At 46.7% G+C, this 17,837-nt stretch overlaps 1 protein-coding gene across 4 annotated transcripts in view; it reads right to left on the bottom strand.

Annotated features, from left to right (window-relative positions):
* The window catches only part of CARMIL1 (capping protein regulator and myosin 1 linker 1), a 398,430-nt gene that overhangs the window by 16,711 nt on the left and 363,882 nt on the right, over positions 1–17,837 (bottom strand). For all 4 annotated transcript variants that reach the window (XM_068236999.1, XM_068237000.1, XM_068237001.1 and 1 more), the window contains one exon: positions 6,282–6,348. In XM_068236999.1, coding sequence (XP_068093100.1) covers positions 6,282–6,348 — 67 coding nt within the window. The remainder of the gene's footprint in view (positions 1–6,281; positions 6,349–17,837) is intronic.

Below are 17,837 nucleotides of genomic sequence, written 5' to 3'. Positions count from 1 at the left end.
GTCAAGGCGGTGCTGCCCCCCGTGTACGCACCGCCCCCCACTTCACCCAGCCTCAGAGACCAATACAAAGGTCTTCGGGACAGGGAAAGCCATATGGCAAACCCCGGTGTAAATTACACTCGCTGTGGGGTGCATCACCTCCCATCGGCGTGGATACCCGGCCGGATCGGGCAGGGTACTCTTAGAATCTGTGGGCAATGGGTATTCCCATCCGAATTGGATGGGAAAGGATATCCCTGTATCACTCATAGGGGAGGGAAGAAAAAAAAATTACTAAGGGTACTTCCTAAACTTATGAATGTAACAGGCAGGTGTTTGGAAGATCAAGGAAGGGGGGAGGGGAAACAGAGAAAACAGGAAGGAAAAGTGGCAAAGAAGAGAAGAGAGAGTGGGCGAAAATGGATCCCCCAGCCGAGTGGCCATCCCACTTTAGGGATCAAGGAAGCATGCCAATTCTAGTCTGTCATTGAGACCCAACGGTCCCATTGCATCCGTCTGTAGGATAATTCGCGACTCACGTCTGGTTAGCTCGCGATCTCGATCGCCCCCTCGCCTCGACGGTGCGACGTGTAGGAGGCCCGCAAATCTCAAACAAGAGGATCTACCCCATGTACATTACGGACGTGCTCGATTAAACGTCGACATCCCTTGCCACTCTTTATGGAGCCATGGTGTTCACCCACTCTCTCTTTTATTTTAAAGGCCTAGTTGTCTTGCCCACGTAGAAAAATGAACATGGGCAGAACATGACATATGAGACAAATTTAGTTTGGCAAGTGATGAAAGTTCTTACTTCCCAACTCACCGCGCCCAACTGATAGCTCGTGCCCTCCACCATGTATGGGCAGAACTTGCAGTGGCTGCAGTGGTGGTTTCCTTTGGCTCGTCTGGCAGATAGCCAGTTCAGGGGGGAGGGTGATCGATACTCGCTCTGGACCAGAGTGTCTCCCAGAGTGGGAGCTCGACGGAAGGCTATTCGTGGGGGCTTGGGGAAGATCTGTTGTAATGTGGGGTCCCTGGTGATCATAGCCCAATTCTTCTTCACAATCTGTTTGATCTTATTCGACATGGAAGTGTAATCGAATGTGAAGGTAATGGATCTTTCATCCCTTCTTTGTTCCCTCCTTACTAGAAGGGAGGCTTGATCCCTATCTCTGGCTCGGTCTCTTACTACTTTTAGGAGGTCTTTACCATAGTTCCTTGCTTCAAGGCGTTTGGTTAAATCATCAGACTGTGCATCAAAACCCGCCATAGTGGAGTTATTTCTTCTCAGACGTAGGTACTGGCCGTATGGCAGGGATTTTTTCACATGCACGGGGTGAAAACTGTGCATGTGAAGCAGTAAGTTAACAGCTGTCTGTTTCCTGAAGCCCTCACAAATCAACCTGGCGCCATCTGGCTTTATCTTCAAATCTAAGAAGTTGATTTCCTTGTCACTGAGGTCGCTGGTAAAGCGCATATTGATGTTATTTGAATTCAGATAACTCATGAACATCTGGAACTCTCCATTGGTTCCCTGCCATACAGCCAGCACGTCATCCACATAGCGGGTCCATACCTTTATCCTGCTGCGGAAGGGATTTCTGATAGTCCATACGTAATCCTCCCAGACACCTAGTAAAAGTCCTGCGTAGGTACATGCCACAGAGGTCCCCATGTACCACCTTCCGTCAAACATAAAGGCATTGTGCGTTAAGACATATTGAAGGCACTCCTCCAGATAGTCTTTGTAACCATCGTCTTTGTTGGTTCTGTCCAAGAACCTACCTACATCGCGTACGCCATCTTCGTGTGGTATTCTGTTGTACAAGCTTTCCACATCTATTGTGGCTAGCCTGTAGCCTGGTTGCCAGGTTACGCTCTCAACAATTCTTATTGCATCTAGCGTATCCGCCAAATAGGCTGGAACTCCTCCCAACAGTGGACGCAAGAGGTGGTCCAGATACCGGGAAAGGCGCTCTGTCAAGGACCCACACTCCGACACTATCGGTCTGCCGGGGGGATTGACCATTGATTTGTGTAACTTGGGAAGGTGATACCATACAGGGTGTCTGGGGGCCTGGGGGATCAGGTCAAGGGCCAACCTCTGTGACATGTACCCCAATTCGACCCCCCGCCTTAATAGGGATCGGATGGCTCCATAAAGAGTGGCAAGGGATGTCAACGTTTGATCGAGCACGTCCGTAATGTACATGGGGGTAGATCCTCTTGTTTGAGATTTGTGGGCCTCCTACACGTCGCACCGTCGAGGCGAGGGGGCGATCGAGATCGCGAGCTAACCAGACGTGAGTCGCGAATTATCCTACAGACGGATGCAATGGGACCGTTGGGTCTCAATGACAGACTAGAATTGGCATGCTTCCTTGATCCCTAAAGTGGGATGGCCACTCAGCTGGGGGATCCATTGTCGCCCACTCTCTCTTCTCTCCTTTGCCCCTTTTCCTTCCTGTTTTCTCTGCTTCCCCTCCCCCCTTCCTCGATCTTCCAGACACCTGCCTGTTACATTCATAAGTTTAGGAAGTACCCTTAGTAATTTTTTTTTCTTCTTCTCTCCCCTATGAGTGATACAGGGATATCCTTTCCCATCCAATTCCGATGGGAATACCCATTGCCCACAGATTCTAAGAGTACCCTGCCCGATCCGGCCGGGTATCCACGCCGATTGGAGGTGATGCACCCCACAGCGAGTGTAATTTACACCGGGGTTTGCCATATGGCTTTCCCTGTCCCGAAGACCTTTGTATTGGTCTCTGAGGCTGGGTGAAGTGGGGGGCGGTGCGTACACGGGGGGCAGCACCGCCTTGACTTGACATGTATGGGACATACGGCTGTACAGCGCCTTCTTTCCCATTTAATTTAGTCAATGGCCCCATGTTTTCTGGGAGGCAATTGTCGTGGCTCGGCGTGATTTTTGCTGCCCCCCGTCCTTTCGCACACCCCATTTCCCCCGCTATGCCTTTGGGACAAACAGTGGGGTGCCTCTTTCTTTCCTTTCCCCTTTTTAGGTGTGGATGCCCGTGGTCGGGGGGACAATGACTTATTGCAGCGATGGCGCACACTTGGTGTGTGCCTGAGCTGTATGTCCATTCTGGCACACTAGCCCATAGGTAATGCCTTGGGGCAATGAGCCCGGGGTATTGTTCCTGTGCTGATACAGCGTCTCTTTGTGTGGCCACTTCTACGTGCTTTAGCCCAAAAGAAGTCCAGTCTTAAGGACTAGGTTGCTACAACCATGGTCGGATAGTGTATCGGGCAATAATCCCGATCACTTCCTCCTTAAACAAAAGGTTCCCCTATAGTGTTTTTAATTTAGGTAGTAGGTAAAAAATTTTTTTGAATAAACGGAATGGTTTTAAATTTATTATAATAGATTTTGATAAGTGCTGGTTTTAGAAGAATCCGTTGTGGAGTTTGCGGTGATGTTTGTGATATTCTTAGAGCAATAGTTTCACATGGTTACATAATAATCACCCCAATGTAACATTTTATAATGGGTTTATTCCCCCTAATCACTTTATCACACCATTACCATTTCGTTTTAAGAAATTAATCCCTATGCAACACTTCCGCCAGTACTGGCAACTTCCGCCAGCACTGACGTCCTTTCACCCTCTGACACTAGACACTTCCCCCAACTTTTACTCGCGGACCAATGACGTATGCCGTGGGCGGAGTCTTGAATTTTGATCTCCGAGACCCAGAAGCGCCGTCATTCGCCCGGATACGCATGCGAGCAAGCGCTACAGAGCGCGAAACGGCTGTTGTGCACATCCTTTATCCCCTGGTCACCACGTCCCCCCGCAAGCCTCACTGGATGTATCTACCAATATATCGATGCAAGACATCAGACAGGTTTGACGTTATGATTGTGTTCATCACCATATGTCATTTGGCTGCAAGTTACAAATAAATGCTCTAACAGGACGGTGCCCAGTTCTTTTTTCTCCATGTTTTCCGCATCACTTGGGACTTCCTTCCGTGTTTTCAACACTGTGAGCACGTCACTGCGCATATAGTTGTGCGGCCAGAAGAGTGAGGCCTTTGAGTAATATAGCGTATGTTTGCAGCAAGTGTGGTTTATCCCCATTTTTTGCCGGGTGCCCAGCGACAACTTTTTCTTTATTTTTCACAAGCTATTGCCAATCACAATTTCTCCCCAAAACCCCACTCCCTGCACAGTCCCAAAGAGTCTCCTCCCCATCCGGTTGATGCACTATGCGTTTCGTCTAAAGAACTCATCAGGGGCTAGCACCTCAATGTTTTTTATGTGAATGGGAGCCTTTGTTCCCATGCACTTCTGCCCTTCACACAGCCCGACTTCCACCCTTAAAGAGAACCCGAGGTGGGCTTGAAGAATATTATCTGCATACAGAGGCTGGATCTGCCTATACAGCCCAGCCTCTGTTGCTATCCCAAACCCCCCTAAGGTCCCCCTGCACTCTGCAATCCCTCATAAATCACAGCCACACTGCTGACAAACAGCTTGTCAGAGCTGGCTGTGTTCATCTCTATAGTGTCAGTCTGCTGCTCTCCCCGCCTCCTGCAGAACTCCGGTCCCCGCCTGCATCCCTTCCCTCCCTGCTGATTGGAGGGAAGGGATGGGGGCAGGGACCGGAGCTATGCAGGAGGCGGGGGAGCAGCCGAGACTGACACTACAGATGTAAACACAGTCTCACAGCACGGCTGTGATTTATGAGGGATTGCAGAGTGCAGGGGGACCTTAGTGGGGTTTGGGATAGCAACAGAGGCTGGGCTGTCCAGTCTCTGTATGCAGATAACATTCTTTAAACACACCTCGGGTTCTCTTTAAAGCAGAACTGAAGATAGGAAAAAGGCAAACAGTTTCACTTTCCTTGTAAATCGATGGCAATTGCGCCATCATGCCCCGGGCTATGCGTAGCTTTCTTTACATTCCAGCCAACGATAGCATCCTGCACTATTAGCACAGAATGCTTTTGTGAGTTGGAATGCGAAGAAAGATACGCTTTGTCTGTGGCGCGCAGGCACAGTTGCCACTGAGACGGAACCGAAACTAGCTAGCAGCGGCAGAACGGAGGATCGTGGAGGACCGGCACGGGACAGAACGGCTTTTGGGAGCTTGGGGAAGCCCCAGGTAAGAGGAAAAAAGCAAACCGTTTCAATCTTTAGTTCCGCTTTAATCCCTTTGATAGGCTAAAACGCTATACACTGATATCACTTCCACCCTTACTTTGGATAGTACTGTGGCAGGGTGTTAGACTTCACATTTCCTGAACTTCCACCCTACTGAGTTACGTCATCAACCAGGATCTAGCCAGGCGGGAGACTCCTTGGGACTGAGCGTGGAGTGGTAGTGAGTGGGGATAGTGGAGACGGGATGCAAGACTACCTATCAACCACATATTAACTTGCCAGGACAGACTAATCATGTGTTGGAAAGGCTTGAGTAGTAGACATATGGGCACTGGATGAAGAAGGAATCGGCTACAGTATATACTTTGTCAATGGATGCATTGTTATCTGGGTGTAGCCAATCACCAGGATCCAAATCCTGTCAAAAATATTACCTGGCGTATGTTTGCGATGAATGAACACTAGGAAGTCAAAGAGAAAATCTGCATCTTTGATATCTCAGGAGCAATGCCACTACGCGATTTTTCCGTTGATTTTTCAGACAACCAGCGTTTTTTTTGAGCAGTTAGCGATCTCGTGACATGGGTATGGTCACGGTGGAACGGATCTTTAAGATCCCAGAAGGCTCCTGCATAGAGTACTGGATCCCTTGACCTCTCGTTTGCGCCCGTCGTGCTCTGTCATGTATACCTGCCGCCAGGATGATGGATCGAGGGGGGGGGGGGGGGGGGAAATGTTTCTCATCATCGTGGGACGTCGCAGGGATCCATCTTCCTGGGTCACGAAGTAAGTAGTCAGCTTTAGATATAATTCTAAACTAGGGAAGGCCATTGAGATGCTGTTTTTGAGTTTATGCAAATTTTGTGTTAATTACATGCAAATGTATCTTGGAATTCAATCAATCAAATGCACTTATTGATCATGTAAAATGAATATGAAATTTTAATTTGATCAAAATGATCAGCATTTCACTAACCATATCTACCCCAAGCCTTCTACACGCAAGGGGATGGAGTGGGGTGAGAACACTCTATATACCGGTATTTTAACTTCCAGTCTTGTAAGTTATAAGAATTTAAAGAGACAAACTGACCTTTGACTTCACACAGACTTGAAAAAGGAGACAGGATGGCAATTTTGACTTTTCTGTGGACTTAAATAAAACAAACCTGCTCCACTTCCATCAGCTTTTTCTGCATCTAAACAGTCTTTGCCACCAACATCGCTGCCTTGTTTCTATAAAACAAAAAGATACATAAGCCATGTGCCTGAACGAAGAAATGTGTCATATATTTACAGCTATCTTTTGCAAACAAACTTAATGCACCCAAGAATCGAGGGAAAGAATATTGAATTAAGGCCATGGAGGGCTAGTTTATCTTATGCTGAAAAGTCTGGTGCTAATAGTCATTGGGTTTCCTTCCCTACCCCAATGCTTCTCTGCTCCAAGCTTCCTTCAGTGGCTACTAGAAATTCTGAACTACACGAGTGAGTTCCTAATCACACACGTGCAGTGAAAGAAAGCACTTGTGGTGGGGTGCTTCAACTGACGGAGCCAGTCTAAGACTGAGGACAGGGATGAGGAACCCCAAAGACAGGCAGCATCAAGCTTCTCAGCATAAGGTAATCCATGGGCTTGATTCATTCCCATTCCCCCTCCCATTCAGGGGTACTTTAAAGGGGAACTGAAGTAAGTGGCATACGGAGGCTGCCATATTTATTTCCTTTTAACCACTTGCCGACCGCCTACTTCATATTGGCGGCGGCAAAGTGGCAGCCCCAGGACCACGTAACGCAGATTGGCGTCAGGTCCTGGGGCACTCTCTGGCCGGGGATCGCGCGCTGGGATGCGTGCGCATCCACCGGCAATAGGCTCCGCCCACCTGTGACGTCAACCCGCCGGCCAATCGGAAGCGCCGGCGGGTTGTTAACCCGACGATCCCCGGATAGGAAGCGTATAATACGCTTTGTAATGTTTACAAAGTGTATTATACAGGCTGCCTCCTGCCCTGGTGGTCCCAGTGTCCGAGGGACCACCAGGGCAGGCTGCAGCCACCCTAGTCTGCACCCAAACACACTGATCTGCCCCCCCCCTGCCCCCTGATCGCCCACAGTACCCCTCAGACCCCCCCCTGCCCACCCCCCAGACCACCATTTGCACACAATCACCCCCCTAATCACCCATCAATCACTCCCTGTCACTATCTGTCAACGCTATTTTTTTTTTTAGTCCCTAAACTGCCCCCTGCTCCCTCCTGATCACCCCCCCCCACCCCTCAGATTCTCCCCAGACCCCCCCCAGACCCTCCCCCCCCCTGTGTACTGTATGCATCTATCCCCCCTGATCACCTGTCAATCACCCGTCAATCACCCATCAATCACCCCCTGTCACTGCCACCCATCAATCAGCCTCTAACCTGCCCCTTGCGGGCAATCTGATCACCCACCCACACCAATAGATCGCCCGCAGATCCGACATCAGATCACCTCCCAAATCCATCGTTTACATCTATTCTCTCCTCTAAACACCCACTAATTACCCATCAATCACCCATCAATCACCCCCTATCACCACCTGTCACTGTTACCCATCAGATTAGACCCTTGCGGGCACCCAATTGCCCGCCCACACGCTCAGATTGCCCTCAACCCCCCCCTTATCGATTCGCCAGTGCATTATTTACATCCGTTCTTCCCTGTAATAACCCACTGATCACCTGTCAATCACCCCCTGTCACTGCCACCCATCAATCACCCCCTGTCACTGCCACCCATCAATCAGCCCCTAACCTGCCCCTTGCGGGCAATCTGATCACCCACCCACACCAATAGATCGCCCGCAGATCCGACATCAGATCACCTCCCAAGCGCAGTGTTTACATCTATTCTCTCCTCTAAACACCCACTAATTACCCATCAATCACCCCCTATCACCACCTGTCACTGTTACCCATCAGATTAGACCCTAATCTGCCCCTTGCGGGCACCCAATCACCCGCCCACACCTCAGAACGCCCTCAGACCCCAGCCCTGATCACCTCGCTAGTGCATTGCTTGCATCTATTTCCCCCCTCTAATCACACCTTGAGACACCCATAAATCACCTCCTGTCACCCCCTAGCACACCTACCCATCAGATCAGGCCCTAATTTGCCCCGTGTGGGCTCCTGATCACTCGGCCAAACCCTCAGATCCCCCTCAGACCCCCTTCCGATCACCTCCCCAGTGCATTGATTGCATCTATTTTCCCCTCTAACCGCCCCCTGAGACACCCATCAATCACCTCCTGTCACCCCCCTAGCACTCCTATCCATCAGATCAGGCCCAATACATCCTGTCATCTAAGAGGCCACCCTGCTTATGACCGTTTCCACAAAATTTGCCCCCTCATAGACCACCTGTCATCAAAATTTGCAGATGCTTATACCCCTGAACAGTCATTTTGAGAAATTTGGTTTCCAGACTACTCACAGTTTTGGGCCCGTAAAATGCCAGGGCAGTATAGGAACCCCACAAGTGACCCCATTTTAGAAAGAAGACACCCCAAGGTATTCTGTTAGGTGTATGATGAGTTCATAGAAGATTTTATTTTTTGTCAAAAGTTAGCGGAAATTGGATTTTTATTGTTTTTTTCACAAAGTGTCATTTTTCACTAACTTGTGACAAAAAAATAAAATCTTCTATGAACTCACCATACCCCTAACGGAATACCTTGGGGTGTCGTCTTTCTAAAATGGGGTCACTTGTGGGGTTCCTATACTGCCCTGGCATTTTAGGGGCCCTAAACCGTAGGGAGTAGTCTAGAAAACAAATGCCTCAAAATGACCTGTGAATAGGACGTTGGGCCCCTTAGCGCACCTAGGCTGCAAAAAAGTGTCACACATGTAGTACCGCCATACTCAGGAGAAGTAGTATAATGTGTTTTGTGGTGTATTTTTACACATACCCATGCTGGGTGGGAGAAATCTCTCTGTAAATGGACAATTGTGTGTAAAAAAAAATCAAAAATGTGTCATTTACAGAGATATTTCTCCCACCCAGCATGGTTATATGTAAAAATACACCACAAAACACATTATACTACTTCTTCTGAGTACGGCGATACCACATGTGTAACACTTTTTTGCAGCCTAAGTGTGCTAAGGGGCCCAAAGTCCAATGAGTACCTTTAGGATTTCACAGGTCATTTTGAGACATTTGGGTTCAAGACTACTCCTCACGGTTTAGGGCCCCTAAAATGCCAGGGCAGTATTGGAACCCCACAAATGACCCCATTCTAGAAAGAAGACACCCCAAGGTATTCCGTTAGGAGTATGGTGAGTTCATAGAAGATTTTATTTTTTGTCACAAGTTAGCGGAAATTGATATGTATTGTTTTTTTTTTTCACAAAGTGTCATTTTCCGCTAACTTGTGACAAAAAAAAAAATCTTCTATGAACTCACCATACCCCTAACGGAATACCTTGGGGTGTCGTCTTTCTAAAATGGGGTCACTTGTGGGGTTCCTATACTGCCCTGGCATTTTAGGGGCCCTAAACCGTGAGGAGTAGTCTAGAATCCAAATGCCTCAAAATGACCTGTGAATAGGACGTTAGGCCCCTTAGCGCACCTAGGTTGCAAAAAAGTGTCACACATGTGGTATCGCCGTACTCAGAAGAAGTAGTATAATGTGTTTTGAGGTGTATTTTTATACATACCCATGCTGGGTGGGAGAAATCTCTCTGTAAATGGACAATTGTGTGTAAAAAAAATCAAATAATTGTCATTTACAGAGATATTTCTCCCACTTAGCATCTGAATGTGTAAAAATACACCCCAAAACACATTATACTACTTCTCCTGAGTACGGCGGTACCACGTGTGGCACTTTTTTGCACCCTAAGTGCGCTAAGGGGCCCAAAGTCCAATGAGTACCTTTAGGATTTCACAGGTCATTTTGCGACATTTGGTTTCAAGACTACTCCTCACGGTTTAGGGCCCCTAAAATGCCAGGGCAGTATAGGAACCCCACAAATGACCCCATTTTAGAAAGAAGACACCCCAAGGTATTCCGTTAGGAGTATGGTGAGTTCATAGAAGATTTTATTTTTGTCACAAGTTAGCAGAAAATGACACTTTGTGAAAAAAAACAATTCAAATCAATTTCCGCTAACTTGTGACAAAAAAAAAAAAATCTTCTATGAACTCACCATCCTCCTAATGGAATACCTTGGGGTGTCTTCTTTCTAAAATGGGGTAATTTGTGGGATTCCTATACTGTCCTGGCATTTTAGGGGCCCTAAACCGTGAGGAGCAGTCTTGAAACGAAATTTCTCAAAATGACCTGTGAAATCCTAAAGGTACTCATTGGACTTTGGGCCCCTTAGCGCAGTTAGGGTGCAAAAAAGTGCCACACATGTGGTATCGCCGTACTCAGGAGAAGTAGTATAATGTGTTTTGGGGTGTATTTTTCCACATACCCATGCTGAGTGGGAGAAATATCTCTATAAATTGACAATTGTGTGTAAAAAAAATAAAACAATTGTCATTTACGGAGATATTTCTCCCACCCAGCATGGGTATGTGTAAAAATACACCCCAAAACACATTATACTACTTCTCCTGAGTACGGCAATACCACATGTGTGGCACTTTTTTGCAGCCTAACTGCGCTAAGGGGCCCAAAGTCCAATGAGCATCTTTAGGCTTTACAGGGGTGCTTACAATTAGGCACCCCCCAAAATGCCAGGACAGTGAACACACCCCACAAATGACCCCATTTTGGAAAGTAGACACTTCAAGGTATTCAGAGAGTAGCATAGTGAGTCCGTGGCAGATTTCATTTTTTTTTTGTCGCAAGTTAGAAGAAATGGAAACTTTTTTTTTTTTTTTTTGTTACAAAGTGTCATTTTCCGCTAACTTGTGACAAAAAATAAAATCTTCTATGAACTCACCATGCCTCTCACTGAATACTTTGGGATGTCTTCTTTCCAAAATGGGGTCATTTGGGGGGGATTAGTACTATCGTGGAATTTTAGCCCCTCATGAAACCTGACAGGTGCGCAGAAAAGTCAGAGATGCTTGAAAATGGGAAAATTCACTTTTGGCACCATAGTTTGTAAACGCTATAACTTTTACCCAATCCAATAAATATACACTGAATGTTGTTTTTTTTTATCAAAGACATGTAGCAGAATAACTTTCGTGCTCAAATGTATAGGAAATTTTACTTTATTTGAAAAATGTCAGCACAGAAAGTTAAAAAAGTCATTTTTTTGACAAAATTCATGTCTTTTTTGATGAATATAATAAAAAGTAAAACTCGCAGCAGCAATCAAATAGCACCGAAAGAAAGCTGTATTAGTGACAAGAAAAGGAGGTAAAATTCATTTAGGTGGTAGGTTGTATGACTGAGCAATAAACCGTGAAAGCTGCAGTGGTCCGAATGGAAAAAAAGGCTCTGGTCCTTAAGGGGTTTTATGACTGCAGTCCTTAAGTGGTTAATCAATTCCAGTTGCCTGGCAGCCCTGCTAATCCTCTGCCTCTAATACTATTAGCCATAGCCCCTGAACAAGCATGCAGCAGATCAGGTGTTTCAGACTTTAAAGTCAGATCTGACAAGACTAGCTGCATGCTTGTTTCTGGTGTTATTCAGATACTACTGCAGAGAAATAGACCAGCAGGGCTGCCAGGCACTGGCATTGATTAAAAGGAAATAAATATGGCAGCCTCTGTATACCTCTTACTTCAGTTCCCCTTTAAAGGGGAACTTCAGCCTAAACAAACATACTGTCATCAAGTTACATTAGTTATGTTAATTAGAACAGATAGGTAATATAATCTTTTACCCACCCTGTTTTAAAAGAACAGGTAAATGTTTGTGACTCATGGGGGCTGCCATCTTTGTCATGGGGGCAGCCATCTTTTTGGTTGAAAGGAGGTGACAAGGAGCAGGAGACACAGTTCCAACTGTCCTGTGTCCTGATTACCCCTCCCAGCTGCACACGCTAGGCTTCAAATGTCAAATTCAAAATGTAAAAAAAAAAAATTTCACCAAAACAGCAGAACGAGAAATACAAAATTAGAAATCCCATCATGCTTTGCACAGCATCAGGGGAAAAAAGCCCGGGCAGTTTTCTTCCGTGCAGCTAAAAATGAGGCTTGTATAAGAGAAACAAAGTTCTGATGCTGTGAAACTGTTAAAGAAACACTAAGCCTTTTCAGTGCTGCTGAGTCGATTTTTAGTCCGGAGGTTCACTTTAAGGAAGAAAACAAACCAAGCCATCACCCATGTAATGAAGGCATTTTAAATCTTCTCAAATACTCTTAGTACTGTTTGAAAGAAAATGGAAAATAACTGATGTCATAAGTTGAACAGGTCTCCCCTCTCCCAGTGTGAGTGACAGATGACAAGTCCCATCTAAAATGAATCATCTCTAAAGCTGCATGTACTGTATTCATATGTGTCAAAGTAAGCATCTCTTCAACACAACTAGTGTGAAAGTAGACTGGAAAGGGCACTGGAATGTTACCATGAGAAAAATTAAGCTGAGACTACATGAGCACAAGAGTGAAATTCACGGTTCCAATCCAACCAATGCATGTTTGGAGGATGGAGGCAAGGTGCACTGTAAACCTTGTTAGCTAAGCATTTTCATATGCAAGGTCACACAGTTAGCCAGCTAAGATGGAGAGTCCTGGAGAAGGTAGTGATTTAAGTGGGATTAAATAATAAAAAAAAAAAACGTTCTTATCCTTTCTTTGTAGATGGTATATATATGTTACGGCCAGAACCCGAAGTTAGGCCACTCCTAGTTCTGGCCGGCCACTTCGGGTTCTGGCCGGCCAATGTGCGAAGTGGCCGCTGCGCTGCGGCCAATGTGAGAATGGAATTATCCCTGTAACATTAATGTATCTTCTGGCCGCAGCGCAGCGGCCAAACGTATCACAACTTAGTTAATTTAATGCAATTAAGCCGGCGGCAATGTAACAGATCAAGCCGCCGGCTTTTTCTCTGCCTCTCTCTCCCCCCCCCCCCCCACCTCTCTCGCTCTCCTATGAGCAGCCGGTGGGGACACGCGTGTCCCCCCGGGGTCGTTTGTCGCGGCAGGGAATCCTGCCGTTCTTGCAGAGCGGGTGCTGGCAGAAGCAATGTCTGCAGCCTCCCCGCTCTGCTTTCCTGGCGCGACTAACGACTCTCGGGACACGCGTGTCCCCACCGGCTGCCCATAAGAGAAGGAGAGAGAGGCGGGGGAGGAGAGAGAGGTAGAGCAAAAGCCGGCGGCTTCATCTGTTACATTGCCGCCGGCTCAATTGCATTAAATTAACTAAGTTGTGATACATTTGGCCGCTGCGCTGCGGGCAGAAGATACATTAATGTTACAGGGATAATTCCATTTCTCACATTGGCCGCAGCGCAGCGGCCACTTCGCACATTGGCCGGCCAGAACCCGAAGTGGCCAGCCAGAACTAGAAGTGGCCAAACTTCGGGTTCTGGCCGTAACATATATATACCATCTACAAAGAAAGGATAAGAACGTTTTTTTGGTTTTTTTATCCCACTTAAATCACTACCTTCTCCAGGACTTCGGGTTCTGGCCGTAACATATACAATTCTGCCAATTGAGAAGAGGCTGGAAATTGTAAAAACAAACAAAGGCTATACCTTCTAATTATCACAATACTTCTGTGCATGACCTTGAGGAATGTTTATCTGGAATTCATGTATTAAGATTTTTGGCTTGTTTGAAAAATGTTGTTACAGTCAATGATGTAATTTAAAGTAGGAGGGTCGCCCAGAAAGGAACAGCAGTTCTCAAATAATCAATTAAGGCCAAGTGGATTGACAGATGGATTGTTTATGCCCCCTAGGTTTAAATAAATTGTTTAGATTAGCTTTGAGTACATTTCTTGTACATGGTAGAGTCATTTTAGGAGGAGTTTGCTACTTATGATTTGCATATGTTAAGTAAGGTACCCACCCTTCCTGTGAGGATATGCACTATTTAATAGTAAGTTGAGGTTAGACATTTGACAAAAGACGCCAAGCTATGTCTGTCCGTGCAGTTTGGATTTAACCTGCAATAAAGCAGAATAAATAGGACAGATGTACCTGGATGAGTGACCTTTAGACGCTCAGTGAAGATGGCCAGCCTTTACTTAAACTTTATTAGGGATTTTCTAAATGAATTTGTCTGGTGTGTCGATATATTATTTTCAGATCATGATAACTAGGCATAGCTGAGCATGGACTAGTTCTCAAATTTTGTGCATATTTGGAAATTAATAGGTGTGCAAAATGTGGATGGATATAAGAAAAAACAAACAAAAAAAACAAACAGAAAACAAAACAAAACAAAGATCTCCTATTCGAGTTTGCCATTTATGAGACTTAAACAGAAGAGGTCACCTAATACTCATTGGCATAATTGTAAATGCTATATGGACAAATGAAAAATACTAATATTTTAACTTTATATTTATAAGTAAAGTTATAATCCCTACAGTGCTCAGTCCTGCAAGATCCTTTAATGTTTTGAAATGCTCATCTATGATCTGCAGGGGTGTCAAACTCAAATAGACGGTGGGCCGAAAGTTAAAACTTAAAGGGGAACTGAAGAGAGAGGTATATGGAGGCTGTCATGTTTATTTCCTTTTAATCAATACCAGTTACCTGGCGGCCCTGCTGGTCTATTTCTCTGCAGTAGTATCTGATTAAAACCAGAAACAAGCATGCAGCTAGTCTTGTCAGATCAGACTTATAAGTCTGAACCACTGAAACACCTGATCTGCTGCATGCTTGTTCAGGGGCTATGGCTAATAGTATTAGAGGCAGAGGATCAGCAGGGCTGCCAGGCAACTGGTATTGTCTTAAAGGAAATAAACATGACAGCCTCCATATACCTCTCTCTTCAGTTCCCCTTTAAACCAGGTGGAGGGCCGACAGCCATATTTATTCTCCCCCCTTCCCTACCATTTGGAATGATCGCACAACACCCCACGATTTGCACCGCACGTCATAACTGCGGTGCAAAAAAAACTGTTTAGGTTAACCAGGCATAGTTGCCCAGAGTAAAGGTTAGCCAGGTATGTGCCACCAGTATAGGTGACCGGGCATAGGAGCCCCAGAATAGGTAACTAAGCATAGCAGGTGCTCCAGTATAGTTATGCAGACATAGGTGCCCCACTATAGGTAGCTAGGCATAAGTAGGTGCCTCAGTACAGGTAGCCAGGCTTAGCAGGTGCCCCACTATAGGTAGCCAGGCATAGGTAGGCGCCTCTGTATAGGTAGCAAGGCAATAGGTAGTAGTGCCAGTATAGGTAGCCAGGCAATAGGTAGGTGTGCCAGAGTAAGTAGCTAGGCAATAGGTAGGAGCCTCAGTATAGGTAGCTAGGCAATAAATAGGTGCCTCAGTATAGGTAGCTAGGCAATAGGTAGGTGCCTTAGTATAGGTAGCCGTGCATAGGTAGGTGCCTCAGTATAGGTAGCTAGGCATAGGTAGGTGCCACAGTATAGGTAGCTAGGCATAGGTAGGTGCCTCAGTATAGGTAGCTAGGCATAGGTAGGTGCCTCAGTATGGGTAGCTAGGCATAGGTAGGTGCCTCAGTATAGGTAGCTAGGCATAGGTAGGTACCTCCGTATAAGTAGCCAAGCAATAGGTAGGTGCCCTAGTATAGGTAGCCAAGCAATAGGTACGTGCCTCAGCATAGGTAGCCACTAGCTAGGCAATAGGTAGGTGTGCCAATATAGGTAGCCAGGCAATAGGTAGGTGTACCAATATAGGTAGCCAGGCAATAGGTAGGTGCCTCAGTCTGGTAGCCAGGCTATAGGTAGGTGCCTCAGTATAGATAGCCAGGCTTATAGGTAGGTGCCTAAGTATAGATAGCCAAGCAATAGGTGGGTGCCTCAGTATAGGTAGCCAGGCTATAGGTAGGTACCTCACTGTACGTAGCCAGGCAAAAAGTAGGTGCCCATGTATAGGTAGGTAGGAAGTTGTCCCAGTAATAGCCCGCTGGCCGTTGCACTCACCAATGCGGCGGGTGGTAGCTGTTCTGCATTCTGCACACCTGCGTGAGCCCTGCACTGGAGAATGACACAGAAGAACTGTGTGTCCCTGGCTGCTGGCAGGCGTATACAGGAACTTCCTGTATACGCACGTCAGCAGCCAGGGGCACACAGCTCTCCTGTGATCAGTGCGGGGGTCACGCTGGTGTGCAGAACTGCCGCCACCCACCGCACCAGAGAGGACAACGGCCCACGGCGAAGAGAGAGAGGGAGGGAGGGAGATGGGCCATCATCGGGAGGTGACAGGAGGCAGAGAAAGTCGGAAGGCGGAGCAGGTGAGAGATAGAGCGTAGCAACGCTCTATCAACTCACGCGAGGATGATGGGCGTGATGGGGCAGAACCTCTAGCGTGGCTGCGGGCCAGCTTTGAAAGCATCGCGGGCCACAGCTAACGTTAATTTAAAAAGTAGCGGCGGGCCAAGTTTTCTGGCGCTGCGGACTAAAGTTCGACACGTGGGCTAGAGTGTATTTGTGTTCTGTAATGCTGGGAATACACTGTTCGTTTCTGGTGCTCGATTCTACTCTCGAACGTTTTTGCTGCTCAGTTCTACAGTCGATTCTCTTATCTTCTGCTCATTTTTCTTATCTTTTTCCATTCACTTCTATCAGAAATCGGAGCAGGCTGTTTGCGCCTGTCCTCCCCTTATGTGTCGCGCCCAGGTCATGCGCATGTAGCAGAACGCAATGGACGTTAAGGTAAGTGCCTGTTTTTGATCTTGGGAGGTGTGTGCGGGCGGCTCTTCCCGGCGCTGGCCACGCTGGGGAGATCGCCTGCACCCCCCAGCCTCCCTCTCCGGGGTGCCGCTGTGTGGGTTCCAGGCGGTGAGAGGGCCTGGGACCCCCGCGGCCCCCCGGTTGTATGGAGGTAATGGGAAGCCTCCTCGTGGCGCCCCTGGATAGTGCTATGTAGCATGAACTAATTCCCACAGGGCGATTGTTTTGCAGTTTTTGGTTTTTGACCCTGCATATTTAGGCATGCGAAAGCAAATGCATATTTGCATGAGCTATGTCTCGTGATTAGCCAGTAGGCCAAATTTGCAAAGCCAGATTTGTCAGGTTCACTTGGTTGATGCACACATTTTTCCTCTCTGGTGTAATTAGCTATCAGAAATCGAGCGGCGAAACGATCGAAAGGGTGATCGGACATGTCGGAAATTATCTATCGAACCATCTAATCACCTCAAAAACGAACCGTGTATTCCCAGCATTAAGTGATTACACCATTTCACAAGCTTGGTTTAAACTTCTGTAAGCACGTCAGTGAACTGACTATCTCCTGACCTTGAAAGGTAACCTCCTGTTCATTGTTGTGTTAATACATCCCCCTACTAACAATTACTGAATCTGAGAAAGCCTAAGCACTTATGGGAGAAAAACTCTATAGAAATGTTATTGTTATTTCAGCACAGGAGCTTGAAGCTGTACGTTGATCACTTGATTTGATTCCCCTGCAACAAGCTACATCTAACAGTACGCTAGATGGAGACAGAGGACTGCAAATGCTCACCACAGGCAAGCTGATAAATATCACTGCCTTAAACCCAGCAGTTACCATATGTTCTTTCCACCAAAGCCCTGTCATCTTTCTGCATCGTCTATAAATAATTAAAAGGTGGCGGCTAAGTGTTTGACTTGAATTGCTTTATATGTCCAGGCTTATGTTACTTATTATTATTATTTA

Source organism: Hyperolius riggenbachi, chromosome 5 (assembly GCF_040937935.1).
Source record: "Hyperolius riggenbachi isolate aHypRig1 chromosome 5, aHypRig1.pri, whole genome shotgun sequence".
NCBI lineage: Eukaryota > Metazoa > Chordata > Amphibia > Anura > Hyperoliidae > Hyperolius > Hyperolius riggenbachi.
The sequence above is the reverse complement of the archived record's forward strand: the minus strand, read 5'-3'. Positions and strand labels throughout refer to the sequence as shown.